Source organism: Suncus etruscus, chromosome 14 (assembly GCF_024139225.1).
Source record: "Suncus etruscus isolate mSunEtr1 chromosome 14, mSunEtr1.pri.cur, whole genome shotgun sequence".
Lineage (NCBI taxonomy): Eukaryota > Metazoa > Chordata > Mammalia > Eulipotyphla > Soricidae > Suncus > Suncus etruscus.
In genome coordinates this window covers 42,004,012-42,022,859 of record NC_064861.1, presented here as the reverse complement: position 1 = coordinate 42,022,859, position 18,848 = coordinate 42,004,012, and the positions used below count along the sequence as shown (strand labels likewise).

Here is an 18,848-nt window from a genome sequence, read left to right as displayed (position 1 = left end):
GCTCCTGGCAGGCACAGGGGACCATATGGGATGCAGGGAATCAAACTGGAGTCTGTCCAGGGTTGGATACATGCAAGGCAAATGCCCTACCAATGTGTTATTGCTCTAGTCCCAGGAAAACATTTTAAAGATAAATAATCTGGGGCCAGAGAGATATTTCTGAAGGGCCAAGGCATGTGCTTTGTTTTACTGGTGGGTAAAGGAAGGAGTGTACTTGGCTGTGTGTAGGTTTTACATCTGGTGGTAGTCAGGAATCAATAGGGAGTGCAAGGCAAATGCCTCAGTACCTGTACTATTTCTCCAATCCCTAGTGCACATGCTTTGCCATGTGGAATTCTGGGTTCCAATCACATATCTTCTAGAGTACCACCAGGAGCTACTCAAGAATATCAAACAAGGGATAGTCCAGACATCACTGGGTGTTATCCAAAAGAACATCAACAACAAATCAAACATGTCATCAGGTAAAAACAGAGAATATACTAATGTAGATCCCTGGATAAGTATCAGATCAATTCAGATTAAAGACTGGAAAAAAAAAATAAAAGTGAGCAATGAATTATGGTATAATCCAATGACTGTGCAAAACTATTACCAGGAAGTTCAGAATGAAGTAGAGCTTGCCAAATATAAAGAAGGACAACAACAAAGTAAACTTTAAGAAAATATCTAGAATAATGGGCCAGGAAATAAAGAGTGTTAACAATAGGCCACTGAAAGGAAATACATTACTAACTCTATTTAATATTTTTATTTTTTTGGCCATATTTACCAGTTCTGGGGCACAAATTGGTGATAGTAATGGAAGTTGGGGCTCATGTATGCAAAGCATGTGCTTCTATGTTGAACTATCTATTTAGTATGTGTAGTATTTAGTATGTTTGCACTGAAAAGGAAAGACAGTGTCAAAAAAGAACTGGTTGATTTTTGTTTGTTTGTTTTTGTTTTGGGGCCACACCTGGTGACGCTCAGGGGTTACTACTGGCTATGCACTCAGAAATCGCTCCTGGCTTGGAGGACCATATGGGACGCCAGGGAATCGAACCCTGGTCTGTTCTAGGTCAGTGTGTGTAAGGCAAACGCCTTACTACTTGTGCCACTGCTCTGGCCCCTGGTTGGTAATTTTTATAATTTGAATGTAAAGGTAATGTTAGTGCTGATTTTCAGAAGTCATAAAACCAATGTACTAAGTGATATCAAGATAAATACATTAGGGGCCAGAGCAATAGCACAGTGGTAGAGTATTTGCCTTGTTAGCAGCTGACCCAGGATGGACCTTGGTTCAATCCCTGGCATCCCATATGGTCCCCCAAGTCAGGAGCGATTTCTGAACCCATAGCCAGGAGTAACCCCTGAGCGTCACCAGGTGTGGCCCAAAAAAAAACAATAAAAGATAAATACATTAATGCAAACATCTACATTTAAAGAAATGCAAAAACTTCTAAATACAGAATCAAGCTTAGCAAAATTCATCTGAAAAAGAACTAAGATATTATCTAGCTATGTGTTCAACAGATAAGAGTTTTTAAACAACAAAGCTAAAATTCTTGGGGCTAGAGAGATAGTGTAGTGAGTAGGGTGCTCACTTCATATATGGTTGACCAGGGTTCAATCCCTGGCATTTCAAATGACCACTGCCAGGACTGATTCTAGAGTGCAGAGTCAGTAGTAATATAACCCCTGAGCATCACCAGGTGTGACTACCTACTACCCCAAAAGATGAAAGTCTTGGGCTGGGGTGATGAGTCAAAGGGATGGAGCAAATAAACGTTTTGCATCTGGGAGTCGCAGGATTCATCTCAGCACTGTATGAATACTACCTCATAATCCCTAAAACAAAACCAGGAGTAGGCCCTGAGCACTACCAGATGTGATCTGAAAACAAAGCAGAAAGCTAAAAATCTTGAAATACAGTCACAAATTCAAAATAAAATAAGGGGCTTCTTATACCATACACTATTTAGGATATATCTGAAACACTAAGTTCTACTCAGAGCACTTAATTTGAATTTTTGTTTTTTGAGACACACCCAGTGGTTCTCAGAGATTCCTAGCTCTGCGCTCAGAAATTATTCCTGGTAGACTCAGAGGACCATATGAGATGCCGGGGATCAAATCTGGGTCGACTGCACGCAAGTTCTCTACCCACTGTGCTATATTGCTGTGGTCCAGAGCATTTAATTTAATAAGGGACATAGATATACAGAAATCAATTGAAAGAAAACTGATCAGGAAGGCAAAAGAAAGTCCTGAAAGTTGATCAAGAAGAATGTAGAGAGAATAGTAAAGTTTAGATAAAAGAAGATGACCATTCATGGATGTGCTTTTTTGGGCCACACCACGCAGTGCTCAGAACTTACTCCTGGCTCTGCATTGAGGGATCACTCCTGGTGGGTCTCAGGGGTCCATATTAGGATGCTGGCAATCAAAGCTAGGATGGCTATGTGAAAGGCAAGTGCTCTACCAACTGTACTGTAGTACTGCTCTGGCTCAAGAATTTAGAACCTTTTTTTTTTTTTTTGATGTCAGAATGGCCACACAAAAAGGTACTTAAATTTTAGGCAATTCTAAAGGGCAGGACTAGAAAATAATAGGGAGGCGAATATAAGGAATATCTTTATAACAAAGAACATTTACTTACCATTTAGTAGTTAGTAGTAAACACTAGCACTGAAAGAATTCATGAAGTCTATTAATTCTGCAGTAAACAGGACTAGATAACTCCTAAAATTCCTTCCCCACTTCCTAATATTATAAAATGATGATAAGGGGCCAGAGAGATAGCATGGAGATAAGGTGTTTGCCTTGCATGTAGAAGGTCTGTGGTTCCAAATCTTGTAGTGCAATGAGACCTTACACCCTGAACATTGACATAAAGACCTGGCACAGGCCTCAGAAGAATGGGCATTCTCCATTTACCCCTTGATCTACAGAAGACATTTACAAAACATCCAAGGTTGTATATAACATCACCCGGAGGCATTCCTGTACCAGGGACGACCCTACAGCTGCTCTGACATCGATCTACTCAAAAGAGACACCCCTTAACACTGAGAAGACAACAAGAACAATGACCTGCTTACTGGACAGGGCTTGCTGTATTGCCCCTTTATGGTGAGGTTTGTCTATAACATCACCTGGAAGCAATCCTCTACCACGGAAGACCCTACCACTGCTCAGACATCGTCCTGCTCAAAAGAGACTTCCCTTTACACTGAGAAGACTTAACAACAACAACCTGCTTACAGGACAGGGCTTCCTGCATTGCCCTTTCATGGTGAGGTGAAATGAGAAGGCACTCCACATCATGACTTCAATGTAGGACATGCAGATTCCAGAATCTTTAATACAGAAACATGAGACCAACAACAGAGACTGTGTGATAAGTGTGTTGGCGCTACGGACAATGTCTTGGATCGAACGATAACTTGCCTGGGGCCTAGAGCTGGTCTTATGCCAGGAAACTTCAGGGGTAGGATCTCTTTGTATTTAGGCCAAGGTTATTCCTTTCCATGCCTCTCATATTTTGGTGGGCCTATGCAAACAACAATTGCCACTCTAACACCGTTTTTACTGTGCTCCTTTGACTCCAATCCTTAAAACGCACCCACTTAAAATTTGAGGTTAACTTAAGCTAATATGCATGTACATGGAAATGTAAAAAATACTATGCCTCTAATGTTTAAGGAGTTACGTAAGTTTTATGGCTTTAGATTGCCTTGTGTGCTGTTAAGAAATATTATAATGTGCTACAGTCTGGGAACTTGAGGGACAAAGTAATTGCACATGGATTCTGTTTTATTTATCTTAACTTTCTTTGGTGAAAGTTCAAAGTTAAGATATCAGCAAGGGGACTTCTTCTGATAATTATGTTATGGGTGATTGTCCTTCCACTGTAACTTTACCTTATCCTCTTTCTTTGCATCTTTTGTTCTCATAATTCAAAATAAAAAAATCATAAAAAAAAAAGAAGGTCTGTGGTTCGAATCCCAGAATTCCATATGGTCCCCCCAGAGCCTGCCAGGAGCGATTTCTGAGTGTAGAGCCAGGAGTAACCCCTGAGTGCTGCCAAGTGTGATCCAAAAACCAAAATAATAAAATAAATAAAATGATGATAAGATATATATGTGTGTGTATATATTAGAGAGAGAGAGAGAGAGAGAGAGAGAGAGAGAGAGAGAGGGAGAGAGAGAGAAACCTTGTCCTAAATCCAGGTGGATTAGCAAATACCTGTGATATTTTAAAAAATACTAAAACTTCCCAGAGAAATTTTCTAACATACACAGCTTTTAATTGCTGATGCTTTGAGCTAACATAATACTATTTTGATATAAAAAAGGAAGTTCTCCATGTAACAAGTGAGAAACAGAAATAACTATTACTCTTCATTGTCATTATTATTCAGATTCAAAAGAGCCAGAGTTAATTTTCTTTATCCCTCTTTACAGCTGGAGAAACTATCAAAAGATTAAATGACTTGCTGACAGTTACCCACAAGCACCAAGGGTATTCTTTGGACTAATGTGTTGCTGGTTGTTGAAAGACTCTAGCATATAAATCACCTAATTTATTTCTCCTGGCATTATCCACATAGTCAAACAAAACTTAAGAACAGGAATTCCCAGTTCAGATTTAGTCCTGCTGTTTTGGATATAAATTTACGTAAGCTTCCTTCCATAAGAAGAGATGATTTGAATCAGCAAGTCTCTGACTCTAAAGAAGTCCTAAATAGTGAAATCCCATCTCCTGAAAAACAGCAGTTCCTGGGAAAGGATTGCATGATGAATACTTGGCAGCTTGAAACAATCTGCCAGATGATGCAATGGATCTGTAATACTGAGCCAGAAAAACTCTAAGAGGTTCTTGTAGATATAAATTCTCAATAGTATATTTTCCATTCAAACATGTGATCTAAAAATTACACTTAAACAAAGTGATAATTTAATTAAGTACTTGCCCACAGGTTTAAGTACTTAGTAGCTAATTTGGGAAAGCACTGTTCTTATTTTTCCTGTATTAATTCTAATTTAGTCTTAAAAGGAATTTAAGTCTGTCAACGGGGCCTGACTTTTAGGCAGTCCACCCAGATTATCCCTAGTAAGGTCCCTCTGGTTCTGACAGTTGTGATCTAGGCAAGCCCTGAGTACTACTGGGTATGACCCCAAACCAAACATGTCTCTCAAAGAGAAAACTCTGAGTAGTAACTTAAAACAGATATCTGAAAGTAACTTCTCGTTTCCTTCCTTCCTTCCTTCCTTCCTTCCTTCCTTCCTTCCTTCCTTCCTTCCTTCCTTCCTTCCTTCCTTTCTTTCTTTTGGTTTTCGGGTCACACCTGGCAGTGCTCAGGGGTTACTCTTGGCTCTATGCTCAGAAATCACTCCTGGCAGGTTCAGGGGACTATATGGGATGCAGGGATTTGAACCACCGACCTTCTGCATGAAAGGCAAATGTCTTACCTCCATGCTATCTCTCCGGCCCCGACTTTTCATTTTCTTAAGAGACTTAACAACTTTCAAAGTCTTGGTCACAAAAGTATCTTAATATTTTCCATAGTTTTGTTTTAAATTTATCAACTTACTTAATCTTTTACATTTGCAACTGTGGAAAAGTTGAAATTCTCATTCAGCCAGTGTCCTTGGTGATCAAAATATTCTAAATGCTTTATCCATAAAGTTATGCCTACTCTAAAGACTTTTGCACATCAATATTTATGAAAATGTCTGTTGGGAATATGTTAAGAGTAATCTCCTTTTTCAACCTGAACATTCAGAAAACCTTGAGACACAGACTGACCTGGTGATGATGTCAAGAGTAGTGACTTGAGGAATCTGGACCTGTTGAGGAGTCAGTCCATGTTGTTCTAGCTGCTTTGGGATCAGGTGCCTGTGAGCAATCTCTACCTTCTCTTCTTGTGTATAGCCTGGAAGTGAAAGAATCTTGTTTTGTGATTATTCCCAAGGTTTCTGCAGATGACTCCCTAAGGAGTCATACATAGATTCAATGGATCTTGAATTTAGAATAGATTTTAGTGTAACCTCAGGCTTAGATTATAATCGAATAAAGGTTTTAACTTTTAACTAGTAATTAAATGCTAAAATTTTCCAATTTTCACAAACAAATAAATACTTTTTTTTTTTTTTTTTTTTTTTTGGTTTTTGGGTCATACCCGGCAGCGCTCAGGGGTCACTCCTGGCTCGATGCTCAGAAATCGCTCCTGGCAGGCTCGGGGGACCATATGGGGTGCTGGGATTCGAACCGCTGACTTTCTACTTGCAAGGCAAATACCTTACCTCCATGCTATCTCTCCGGCCCCACAAATAAATACTTTTACAAGCATAATGTTTGAAAGAATTTTAAGTAATGTATCTCTCAAAGAAAAACCCAGAGATAATTATATCTGTAATTTAAATGTTTTGAAATTTTATTATTTAACATAAAAATAAATACATTTCTTTTTTTTTGTTCTTGGGTCATGCCCAGTGGCAGTCAGGGGTTACACCTGACTCTGCTCTCAGAAATTGCTCCTGGCAGGCTTGGGAGACCATATGGGACACCAGGAATTGAACTCGGGGCCTGTTCTGGGTTGGCCGCATGCAAGGCAAATGTCCTACCATAAGCTATCACTCTGGCCCCAATAAATACAGTTCTTTAGGGATGATATATTAAGGAGAAAATATATTTGAAATAGGGGCCAAAGCAATAATAGTATAGCATGTAGGAACACTTGCCTTTTATGCACCTGACCTGGGTTTGATCCCTGTTACCACATATCCCTGAATGCTAAGCCATTAACATTAACAGGTGTGATCCCAAAAGCAAATATATACACATATTTAAAATAATCTGGGGCTGGAGAGATAGCATGGAGGTAAGGCATTTGCTTTGCATGCAGAAGGACGGTGGTTTGAATCCCGGCATCACATATGGTCCCCTGAGCCTGCCAGGAGTGATTTCTGAGCGCTGCCGGGTGTGACCTCCCAAAACTAAAACAAACAAAAAATAAATAAATAAATAAATAAATAAATAAATAAATAAAATAATCTGAAACAGTGAAAAAAACCTAGTAGGTATGATTTCCCAAGAAACACTACAAAGGAACTATTTTCAGAACTCTGATTATGCATGCTTTTCCTTCTATATGTTTAAATTATATATATTATTTACATAATTTAAAGACCTATGTTTTTATTTTAAAGTCTTTAAATCTTATAAGTCTCTTTCCATTTTTTTTTTCTGGAAAATGGGTGGGTGGGAGGACAGGAGATTGAGCCCAGAGGCTTATCTCATATGAGACATGCATGTCTTCTACCATACAGCTACATTCTCTGGCTGCCCCTTCCAATGGGCAAGCCAAAAGTAAAAGATGCACTGATAACATCTTCTAAATACAAAAAGAAAACAAGAAACATCAGATACCTTAAAAGGAAGGATAAGCAAATCTGCATAGAGAAAACATTTTGATCAGCTCACTTCATATTACTAAATCTTAGACATTTGTTGTCCTAATTTGGTGTTTCCAAGTAGTTGGCTCTCATTTGTTACTTACTTTGGTCTTATTAATAGAAGCAGCTTTTTAACTTCACTTCATTTAAAATCTGGATATAGTAACTTGTAGATATTCTGGGTAACTAAGAAATGCAATTATCAGGGACTGGAGTGAATGTACAGTGGGTAAGGTGCTTGCCTTGCACGCAGCTAACCCAGGTTCAATCCCTGGCATCCATATGGCCCTCCAAGCCTGCCAGGAGTGATTCCTGAGTACAGAGCCAGGAGTAAGCCCTGAGCACTGATTAATGTGGCCCCAAACAAAACAAAAAAATACCTACCAACAAAAAAAAAAAAATCCAATGACCATTCATATAATAGTAATATATATTTGAATAAATAAGTTATATGTATCAGAAATATACATATTTAAGTATTCTCGTTTTTTGTTGTTTTTTTGTCTTTTTTTTAGTATTCTCATTTTTATATTTTATGAATCCCTACTAATATTTGACCTCTTCTAGGAAAATTAATTGTAATCTATTAAAATAAGGTTTAAAACACTTAAGATTTATGGGGCCAGAGCGGTTGCACAAACGGTAAGGCATCTTTCTGCCTTGCCCAAGCTGGCCTAGAGCCAACCCTAGTTTAATCCCTCAGTGTCCCATATGGTCTCCCAAGTCAGGAGCAATTTTGGAGCCCATAGTCAGAAGTAACCCCTGAGCATCACCAGGTGTAGCCGAAAACCAACCACAACAACAACAAAAAAGATTTATTTACTGTTATTAATTAAAGGTCTTACACATTTCTGTGAAGACATATGTTTTAAGATAAAGTGTAATAACATGATCAGATTCAATTAAAAAGAATTGAAAAAAATTTTTGAGTATAGTTTAGGTAACATGATTACTATAGTGTTAATGTTTATGAATTTAATTTTACTTTAAGTTTCTTATCATCCAGCTATGTACTAATAGTTTTTATGTACAAAGTCACTGCCCCTTTACCAGGACACCAAAGTATCAGAACTATACATTTTGAACAATTTTATTTTTTTTAAATTCAACCTTTATTTTAATTTTTGGTTTTGGTGTGACATCCAGCAGAGCTCAGGGATTGATTACTCCTGGCTCTACTCTCACTGATCACTCTTGATGAGGCATGTGGGGTGCCAGAGATCAAACTCAGGTAAGCTGTGTGCAAGGGAAACTGCCCTACTTGCTATATTCATTCTCTCTGGCCCTAGTTTGTTTGGTTTTTAATACATTTTAATTTAATTAAAAACATGATTTGATTTATAAAGTTATTGATAGTTAAGTTTTAGAAATATTATATTTCAACAACAATTCCACCACCAGTGTTCCCATACTCCAATGTACTCCGCTTCCCCTCTTAAAACCCCCTGGCCTCCTCCACCAGGGTCTGACACCTTAACAGGCACATTACAGAGTTCTGTGGTTTTGACTTAGATATTTGGCTCTAGTTTTAACTATTTTAAAGGGTAATACTCAAAAAATGTAAGAAATATCAAATAATGGATTTATTTATGAATAAAGTACCTGGCACCTGGATGATCTCCATTCTATCCAACAAGGCAGGTGGGATAGTAGCAGTGGTGTTAGCAGTAGCTATAAAAAGAACCTGGGAAAGGTCGAAGGCCACATTGAGATAATGATCTGTGAAGTTATGATTTTGTTCAGGATCCAATACCTGTAAGAGAACAAATAACAAAATATTTAAACAACTTCAGTGTTTCAATAGAAGGCTTCATAAATTAAACACAAGAACTGCATGGGTAATATAGTTAGTTTGGGAAATACAGGTCTAACACTAAAAACTGAACATCAAATATGCATTCACCACATTCATAACATTAATAATAATAATTTTAGCATATTTAGCATCAGAGTTTTGAAAACATAAAAGCACAAAAATTCCCCTTTCAAGTTTTTTCCTTGAAGTTTAATGAATGAATGATTCATTATATACCTTATTAAGGCTCTGAATTAAGTTACCAATCCTGTAAAACCAGTCCCCCTCTTTGAAACACATCCTGTTTTACCTGCTGTGGGACTATAAAGATGTACTTAAAATTTCTTAAGTAACAGGTGAAATAGAGGATGAGAGCAGGTAGGATGCTTGCCTTATAAGAGACAGATCCAGGCTTAATCCCTGGCACTCTATATGGTCCCCTGAACCTGGCCAAGAGTGATCCCTGATTAGAAACATGTAATGGCAAGAATGTGTAATACAAATACAAATATGAACTATAGGGAGGCTGAAAGCCCCTCAGCTGTCCCGACATAATGGTGCCCAAATAGGGATACCTCATCCTGGCAGCTTGCCCTGCTCTATTCCAACCCTGAATGAATGGGTCTGCAGCAACAGCATCGTACAATACAAAAACAAACAGATACTACAGAGAAAAGCATAAGGTTAGGAATCCTGGACTGAATTGAAAAGAACTGTACTTTCCCTGTCAACTTTTATTGACCAGAACAAAGGTAATGCAGCTGGGGGCTTAGTTAACAAAACAAAAATTACTTATGCTGATTAAGCCTAGGTAGGTCTTTAATGGGGCTTTTTACAAATCAAAAAGGGTGAGGAGAAAAAGAAAAAGAGAGTGATCTAAATATCAGATACAGGTGTCTACAGTACAGGTGCTAAGGCATGCTGGCATGCCGATGAGTCCAAGTTGAACCCTTGGAAGCAAAGGTAAATAACTGGGACTATGTCAAACTCAGAATCTATATTTGATTTTTGACCTGACTCAGGAAAGACCTGTATGAAGAGCCCTAATATTTGTCTAAAGCAAACAATGTTCTAGCTATATAACATTGAGATTGCCTGAGGCACACTGGCCAGGCCTAACAACAACAACAATGGGGCCGGGTGGTGGCGCTAAAGGTAAGGTGCCTGCCTTGCCTGCGCTAACCTTGGACGGACCGCGGTTCGATCCCCCGGTGTCCCATATGGTCCCCCAAGCCAGGAGCAACTTCTGAGCACATAGCCAGGAGTAACCCCTGAGCGTTACTGGGTGTGGCCGAAAAACCAAAAAAAAAAAAAAAACAACAACAACAACAAACTGAAAAGAAAAAACTAAGTGATGCTAATATTCAAGAAGAAACACCCTTGTCCCCAGAGTATAGTGAGGAGAAAGAAAGAAACTGAGTGAAAGAGGAGAAGCACAAGTATGAAAGGATGGGGGCCAAGGGCCAAGCAGTCTCAGGTGCATTGGTTGTGTTAAAAAAGGACAAAACTAAATATCCAAGCCAAAGGCAACAACGGTGGAATCAAGAGACCCAAACTTTAACATTCTAAATTTAAAATAGGCCTGTTATACTGGCATGCTGGGGGACAGGGGACATGGTATGGGATGCACTTGGGGGAATACTGGTGTAGGGAGGTGGACATTGGTGGTGGGATTAGCTCTGTTTCATTGAATGTCTGAGGCCTGCCTGCCACTGTGTGTGTGTGTGTGTGTGTGTGTGTGTGTGTGAGAGAGAGAGAGAGAGAGAGAGAGAGAGAGGAGAGAGAGAGAGAGAGAGAGAGAGAGAGAGAGAGAGAGAGAGAGAGAGAGAGAGAGAGAGAGAGAGAGAGAGAGAGAGAGAGAGAGAGAGAGAGAGAGAGAGAGAGATTTATTCACTGGAGGCCTGGGTTCAATAGAGAGTGACAGAGGGAAAGATACAAAGAAGCCGTTACATAGATGATGTGTTTCCATTTCTTTATGCCTTTTTTTTTTAAATTTTTTATTTTGACCAAAGTGGATTACACATCTTTCACAGTAATATTTTAGGTACATAGCGACATTGATTCTTTATGCTTTTTATTTCTTTTACTAATGACTTGTAAGTCATTAAAAAAATTAAGCATCATGATTTGCAATTATATATAATTATACTGGCATTCAATGTTGTTTCTGGCATTAAATGTTCCAACACAAATACCAGCACCAGTATGACCTCCATCAATGTCCCATTTCTATTTCTCTTCCAAGCCTGCCCTTTTATCAGGTACCAGGTACACACTTCCTTCATATTGCTTATTATGACAAAATGTAAGTGGAATTATCAGAAAATAGAACAGTAAAATTTAATTTGTGGTAACTGATATATCTTACAATGAGAATTGTGATAAAGTCATATCTCACAACGAGGATTGTGTTTAAAGTCACTGAGGAATGAGTTATTTACTGAGCTGGTTGTTGAAACTTTGGGGGGGGGGTGACTCACTTGGTGACACTCAGGGGTTACTCCTGGCTCTGTGCTCAGAAATTGCTCCTGGCTCAAGGGACCATATGGGATGTTGGGGATTGAATCCAGGTCTGTCCTGGGTCAGCTGCGTGCAAAACCAAGTCCCTACTACTTAGCTGTGGCTCCAGCCCCTGCTTGTTGCTACTTGAGCCTTTTGTTACTGTTTTCACTCACTGAACTTAGTAGGCTTAGTGGGTTTCTATGAAATTTTGCCATCATATTTGCTATGCTTCATTCTATTGGGCTTTCAGTACTATGAAATATGGAGATGTTGTGTAGCCTCATTTGTGAAGCAGGAACTGTGGACCTGGGCTGTTTAATATGTCAGAGGCCAGGTGTGACAGCTGCTAAATCTCTCTGGAAGGGAAAAAAATCTTATCACCCCTATTCTTAAGAAGGCCTTAGCCATCAAGATAGCATGGTATGAGACTACAGACAGATTTTCAGAACAACAGAATAGAATTGAGAGCTTTGAGACAGACCTCCATATATACCTTCAACTAATCTTCAACAAACAATCTAGGCATATGAAGTGGAGCAAGAAAAGTGCTTCAACAAAAAGTGTTAAAACTGGTCAGCCGGGGCCGGAGAGATAGCATGGAGGCAAGGCGTTTGCCTTTCATGCAGAACGATGGTGATTCGAATCCTGGCATCCCATATGGTCCCCCAAGCCTGCCAGGAGCGATTTCTGAGAATAGAGCCAGGAGTAATCCCTGAGCACTGCCAGTTGTGACCCTCCCCCCCCCAAAAAAAAACAAAAAACTGGTCAGCCAAACGTAAGAATGTGAACTCTGACCCCTATCTCATACATGCACAGAAGTTAAATAAAAATGAATTGATAACCTCCATATCAGATTTCAGTACAAATTATACTAAGTAAAGCATAAACAGAAACCTTCATTAAATTAAGTCTAGTGTTATCTTCAATGACTCAAGGCCAAAGGCAAGCAAACAGAAGCAAAAAATAGAGAAATGGGATTCTATTCAATTAAGAAGCTATGCATTATAAAAAATGATCACTAGGGGAAAAAAAGGCATCCCACAGACTGGGAGAAAATATTTGCCAAACATTTGACAAATGTTTGTCCAAGAAATATCCAAAATATTTATTTAAAGTCAGCAACAACAACAACAACAACAAAATAATCAAACTATAAAGAGAAGAGATGAACAAATTTCTCCTTTCTCCCTCCCTCCTTCCCTCCTGTGCAAGGCAAATGCCCTACCTACTGTGCTATAGCTCTGGCCCCTTTACTTAGGATTTTTATCACAGATGGGTATTAGTATAATTAAAGCTTTCTCTGTATCTATTGCTATAATCATCTGATTTTTATCTTTCTTTTACTGAGGAGGTAAATTATGTTAATTGAACCATCCTTATATCCCTGGGATGAATTCCACTTGAATTTGGTGTATGGTTATTTTGACATGTTGCTGGATTCAGTGTGCTAAGAAGTTTGTTGAGGAATTCTGCTTCAATGTTAATCAAGGAGATAGGTCTAAAATTTTCTTTTTTTAGTTGTATCTCTGTCAGCTTTAAATATCAGTGTGATGCTAGTTTATCAAAAAATGGTAGGAAGGATTCCTGTTGCTTTGATAATTTGGAAGAGTTTGAGGTTCAATTGCGATAAGTTTCGGAAGGTCTGGTAAAACTCAGCAGTAAACCCAACTGGGCCAGGACTGTTATTGTTGTAGAGATTCTAATTGAAGAGGAATTAAAAAAAAATCTTACCTCAAGCAGAGCTGCTGCAGGATCACCCTGTAGACTTTTTCCTAGTTTGTCAACCTCATCTAAAAGGAACACTGGATTGTTAACTCCAACAGTCTTCAAGCCATTGATTATCCTACCAGGCATGCTACCAACATAAGTGCGCCTAGAAAGAAAGAAGCAAGCAGAAGATTAACAACAATGATATCTTAGGAAAGAACAATATCATTGTCATTTAGAAATCATAGTTTGGGGTTAGGTAAAGAAAGTCATCACAGAAATGAAGCCAAGAGGCAAACTACATTTTAAAAACCTTGTAATGCACCCAAAATTTCCTTTATCCCTTCGTTCTAAGGCTATAGCTGGGTGCCCCCACAAATGCAGTGTTAGGGATTGAACCCAGATGGGCTGAATACAAGGCAAGCACTTTTACCTGCTATACTATTTTTTTCAGCATTATTATTTCCTTTTGAGTCTGTGTTTTATCCATGACATTAGATTTACCTATTTCCATGCAGTGAAATGAAAACATTACACTTACATAATTATGGCTCTTATTCATCAAGCCAAATACATTTAAAGATCCCTATCACATTAATTCCTGTATCTTTTCAAATTCTTAGGGTTTCCTGTGCTACTCGCCCCACCTCCACCCCACACAACCACCTTTTATAACCAGTCACCTTAGGATTGGTCAAACATCATTGTGTTCAATAAGAAATTAGAATTGGGTCAAAGGACTGCTCAAGGGGCCAGAGCAATAACAAAGTCATAGGGTGTTGCCTTGCATGTGGCCAACCTAGGAGGACCCAGGTTCGATTCCTGGCATCCCATATGGTTGTCCAAGCCTGCCAGGGGTGTCTGTATCAGATAGAATGTTCCTGTGCTGCAACTGTATGTACCACAGTGAGCCAATCACAACAAGCAAAGGTTCAAAGGTTATACTGGAATAGACTTCCTCTCTGACTCTGGCCAATCTGAGCAGGCTTTTGGCAGTGTAGATTCGGGTCCAGAACATTGTCTAATTTGCATGCATCAAAAGCCTGCTTGGATTGGCTGAGTTAGAGAGGTGATCCGAGCAGCCTGGCAGTGATTGGTGCAGGATCGAGTTGGAAAATTTGTTTTGTGGCAATATTCAGACAATTTTCGTTTAGCGGCATATTGAAACATTTTTCGGGATATACTCAGCATATAAGACGACCCCTGATTTTCAGTTGACTTTCTTGTTTCAAAAGTCGTCTTATATGCCGGAAAATACGGTATTCTGCGAATCTTTATGCCACAAAACAAGAGAACCTGGAAGAAATGGATAAATTCTTGGACTCTTATAACTTCCTAAAGTTGAACCAAGATGATCTGTATACGTGAACAGACCTATCATGATTGAGGAAATTGAAATGGTAATCAATATGCTTCCCCAAATCAGAAGTCCTAGCCAAGATGGATTTATTAGTAAATTCTTTCAAACCTTTAAAGAGAAATTATTGCCAATCCTTTTCAAGCTCTTTCTGGAAACTGAAGAAACAGAGCATACCCAAATAGTTTCTATGAAACTAACATCATTCTGATACCAAAGGCAGACAGATATATCTCAAAAATAAATAAATAAAAGAGAATTACATGCTGATGCAAAGATCCTTAGCAAAATACCAGCAAATACAATCCAACAATTCATCAAGAAGATTAAACATCATGATCAAGTAGAATCCATCCCATAGATTCAAGGATGGTTTAACATATGCAGGTCAATCAATATAATACAGCATGTCAATAAAAGAAAAATAAAAAATCATACGATCATATCAGTAGATGCAGAGAAAGCATCTAACATGGTCCGGCACCTCTTCATGATAAAAACTCTCAGCAAAATGGGAATAGAAGAAACTTTCTTCCATATATAGTCAAAGCCATTAGCCACAAGCCAACTGCAAACATTAATATTTAATGGGAAAAAACTAAAAGCCTTCCTCTAATATCTGGCACAAGACAAGGTTGCTGTTTCTTGCCACTTTTATTTGATATAGTACTGGAAGTACTTTCATAGAAATTAGGCAAGAAAAAGATATCTAGAGCATCCAGAGGAAAGGAAGAATTCAAGCTCTCACTGGATTCAGATAACATAATTATATATATACACACACACAATTCTAGACTATACAAAAAACTTTTAGAAAATAAAAGAAAATACACTGGAAAACAGTCTTGTAAAGTGGGAGGCTATGAAATTATTACACAAAAATCCATTGCTTTTCTATATACCAATAATTCAAGAGAAGAAAGAGTGAACTCAAGTTATTCTTTAACACCATGCACAAAAATCAAATCAAAATCGATTAAAGACTTTAATATCAACCTAAACCTATGAAGTACAGAGGAAAATATAGGCAGAACACTGCATGACACTGAAACAAAAGCTATCTTCAATGATGAAACACCACTGAACAAGTTAGAAGATAAACAATGGGACTACATAAAAATGAGAAGCTTCTTCACCTCAGAGGAAATGGTGGAAAGCAATATAGATATTCCTCAAAAACTTAGAAATTGAGCTTCATGTGATACAGCAATAACACTCCTAGTGATATACTCTACAAACCCAAAAACAATGCAGAAAAACCCTCTGCATTCCTGTGTTCATAACAGAACTATTTACAATAGCTAGAATCTGGAAACAACCCAAGTGCCTGAGAACAGATGAATGGCTAAAAAAAACTGGGATACATATACACAATGGAATACTATGCAGCTGGTTAGAAAAATGAAGCCATAAAACTTGCTTATACTTGGATGGATATGAGATTATTTATTATATTGAGTGAAATGAGTCAGAGGGAGAGGGATATACATAGATTAATCTCACTCATTTGTGGAATATAAGAAAAAAATGACCGTATAGCAATAATATCCAGAGACAATAGAGATGAGAGCCAGGAGAACTAGTCCATGGTAGGAAGCTCACCACAAGTAGTAGTGGAACAGTGCAGTTAGAATAGAAATGGGTTCACTATGAGAATACTATTTGGAACTGATCACACTGGACAAGAACTGGGTGTTTAAAAAAAAAAAACTGGGTATTGAACAGAGATAAAGTGATGTGCACAGTACCCCTTAACAATACGCAAACCAAAGGGAAATAAAGGATGGGGGGAGGAGAGAGAGAGTGAGAGAGAGAGAATATGTGTGAGAAAGAAAAAAGATAAATGTCTGTCCTAGAGGGGGGAAAGCAGGGACACTGGTGATAGAAAATGTGCACTGGTGAAGGGTGTAAATTGTATAACTGAAACTAAAATCATAAACAACTTCATAGTCGTGTATCTCTTGATGATTTTAAAGGATTCATTTAAAAACTAAAAATAAACACTTTTTGGGTTTTTTTTTTTTTTTTGGGCCACACCCGGCAATGCTCAGGGGTTACTCCTGGCTGTCTGCTCAGAAATAGCTCCTGGCAGGCTCGGGGGACCATATGGGACACCGGGATTCGAACCAACCACCTTTGGTCCTGGATCGGCTGCTTGCAAGGCAAATGCCGCTGTGCTATCTGTCTGAGCCCATAAACACATTTTTTATAAACAAAATCGCCCTTGTTATCTTATTATAATTTTGAATCTAAAGTCCATGTCAACTGATACTACTGAAATAATCTTTACCTTTTATTTATTTATTTTTTGTTTTTTTGGGCCACACCCGGTGATGCTCAGGGGTTACTCCTGGCTATGTGCTCAGAAATCGCTCCTGGCTTGGGGGACCATATGGGATGCTGGGGGACTGGAACGCAGTCCATCCTAGGCTAGCGCAGGCAGGGCAGACACCTTACCACTCCGCGCCACTGTTCCGACCCCTCAATCCTTACCTTTTTGAGGGTAATTTGCTTAAAAGAATTTGCTTAAAGAATTGTCTCCCTACCAATGATTCTATGTCAATATTTGCTCTCACTATTCAAATGTTTCTTGCAGGCAGCAAAATGTTGAGTTCAATTTTCTGATCCATCATGTCTTACAATAATTGGTGCATTTAGCTTATACACTGAGAGATTGTCATGGAGTTTTGTGCCATATTTATGCAGTAGTTTGGTATGTTTGTGGGATATGTCTTGTCTTAAACTAAGATGGTTTTTATTTTTAATATAAATTTTAGAGTAAATTCTTTAATTGAGTCACCATGAGATGCAGTTACTAAATCATTCATGGTAAATATTGATTCGAATCTACGAAATCCCTGAGCTGTTGTTTAGCCATAAAGTTGTGTGTTCCTTCAAATATGAATGAGACTGCCTGGGTAAAGCATTCCTGGTGAGAGGCGTTCAGTTTTGTTTTGTTTTGTTTTGTTTTGTTTTGTTTTGTTTTTTGAGCTTTTTTTTATATTCTACCACTGACTTTGGGCTCTGAAGATTTCCTCGGTAAATTTGCTGTAAATCTTAAGGATCTTTCTTTGTATGTAGTTTCCTTCTCTGATCTTGTTGTTTATAGTATTCTATCTCTCGATGGGTTTCGCCACTCTGATTAGGATATATATTGGAGTATGTTTTTATTTGAATCCCTTTTAGCAGTTACCTTTCAGGCCTCCAGGATGTGGGTACCTGTGCTCTCCAACTCTGGGAACTTTCTAGCATGATGTCTTTGACTGTTTTTCTTATAGGGATTACTTTCCTGGTCCTCTGAGACCTTGGTGATACAGTGTTTCTCTTGAAATCATCTTCAAGTTCCCTTAGTAGCTTTTCACTTATTTTGAAGCTTTTCTCATCTTTATTTATTTGAATGTTTTCTGTACTTCATCTTTTTTTTTTTTGCTTTTTGGGCCACACCCTGTGATGCTCAAGGGTTACTGCAAATGCCCTACTGCTTGCACCACTGCTCTGGCCCCTGTACTTCATCTTGGACAGGATTCGTCTTGAACATCTCCTAGGGATGCCTTCCAAGGAGTTTTTTTTATTTTGCTTACCTAGGTTTTCAGTTCTGACATTATTGTTTGCACTTTCCTCATTTTTGCTCTCTTATCCTTTTGTGTTTTACTGGTAGTCTGTTTCATGGTTTCTTTGAACTCACTAAACATCCTAAGCATTTCCACTCTGAAATCCTTTTCAGAGATTGTATAGGTGTGATTGAGTCTCCAGGACTACAATCTTCACCTCTTCTCTGGTGGGATTCTGTGCTGCTTTACCCTGGTTCTTTTTTTTTTTTTTTTTTGGTTTTTGGGAGCATTCAGGGATTACTCCTGGCTCTCCACTCAGAATTGCTCCTGGCAGGCTCAGGGGACCATATGGGATGCCGGGATTCGAACCACCATCCTTCTGCATGCAAGGCAAATGCCTTACCTCCATGCTATCTCTCCAGCCCCCTTTTTATATATTGTGTTTTCTTTTTTGACTCTGGTTCTTTTTATTGTCTAAGTTAAGAGATGTATCT

At 38.5% G+C, this 18,848-nt stretch overlaps 1 protein-coding gene across 1 annotated transcript in view; it reads right to left on the bottom strand.

Moving 5' to 3' along the window:
* The window catches only part of LONP2 (lon peptidase 2, peroxisomal), a 74,299-nt gene that overhangs the window by 34,349 nt on the left and 21,102 nt on the right, over positions 1 to 18,848 (bottom strand). Inside the window, exons 8-10 of the mRNA XM_049786063.1 lie at positions 13,471 to 13,612; positions 9,045 to 9,195; positions 5,794 to 5,920 (exon numbers count right to left, since the gene is read on the bottom strand). Of these exons, the coding sequence (XP_049642020.1) occupies positions 5,794 to 5,920; positions 9,045 to 9,195; positions 13,471 to 13,612 (420 nt within the window). The remainder of the gene's footprint in view (positions 1 to 5,793; positions 5,921 to 9,044; positions 9,196 to 13,470; positions 13,613 to 18,848) is intronic.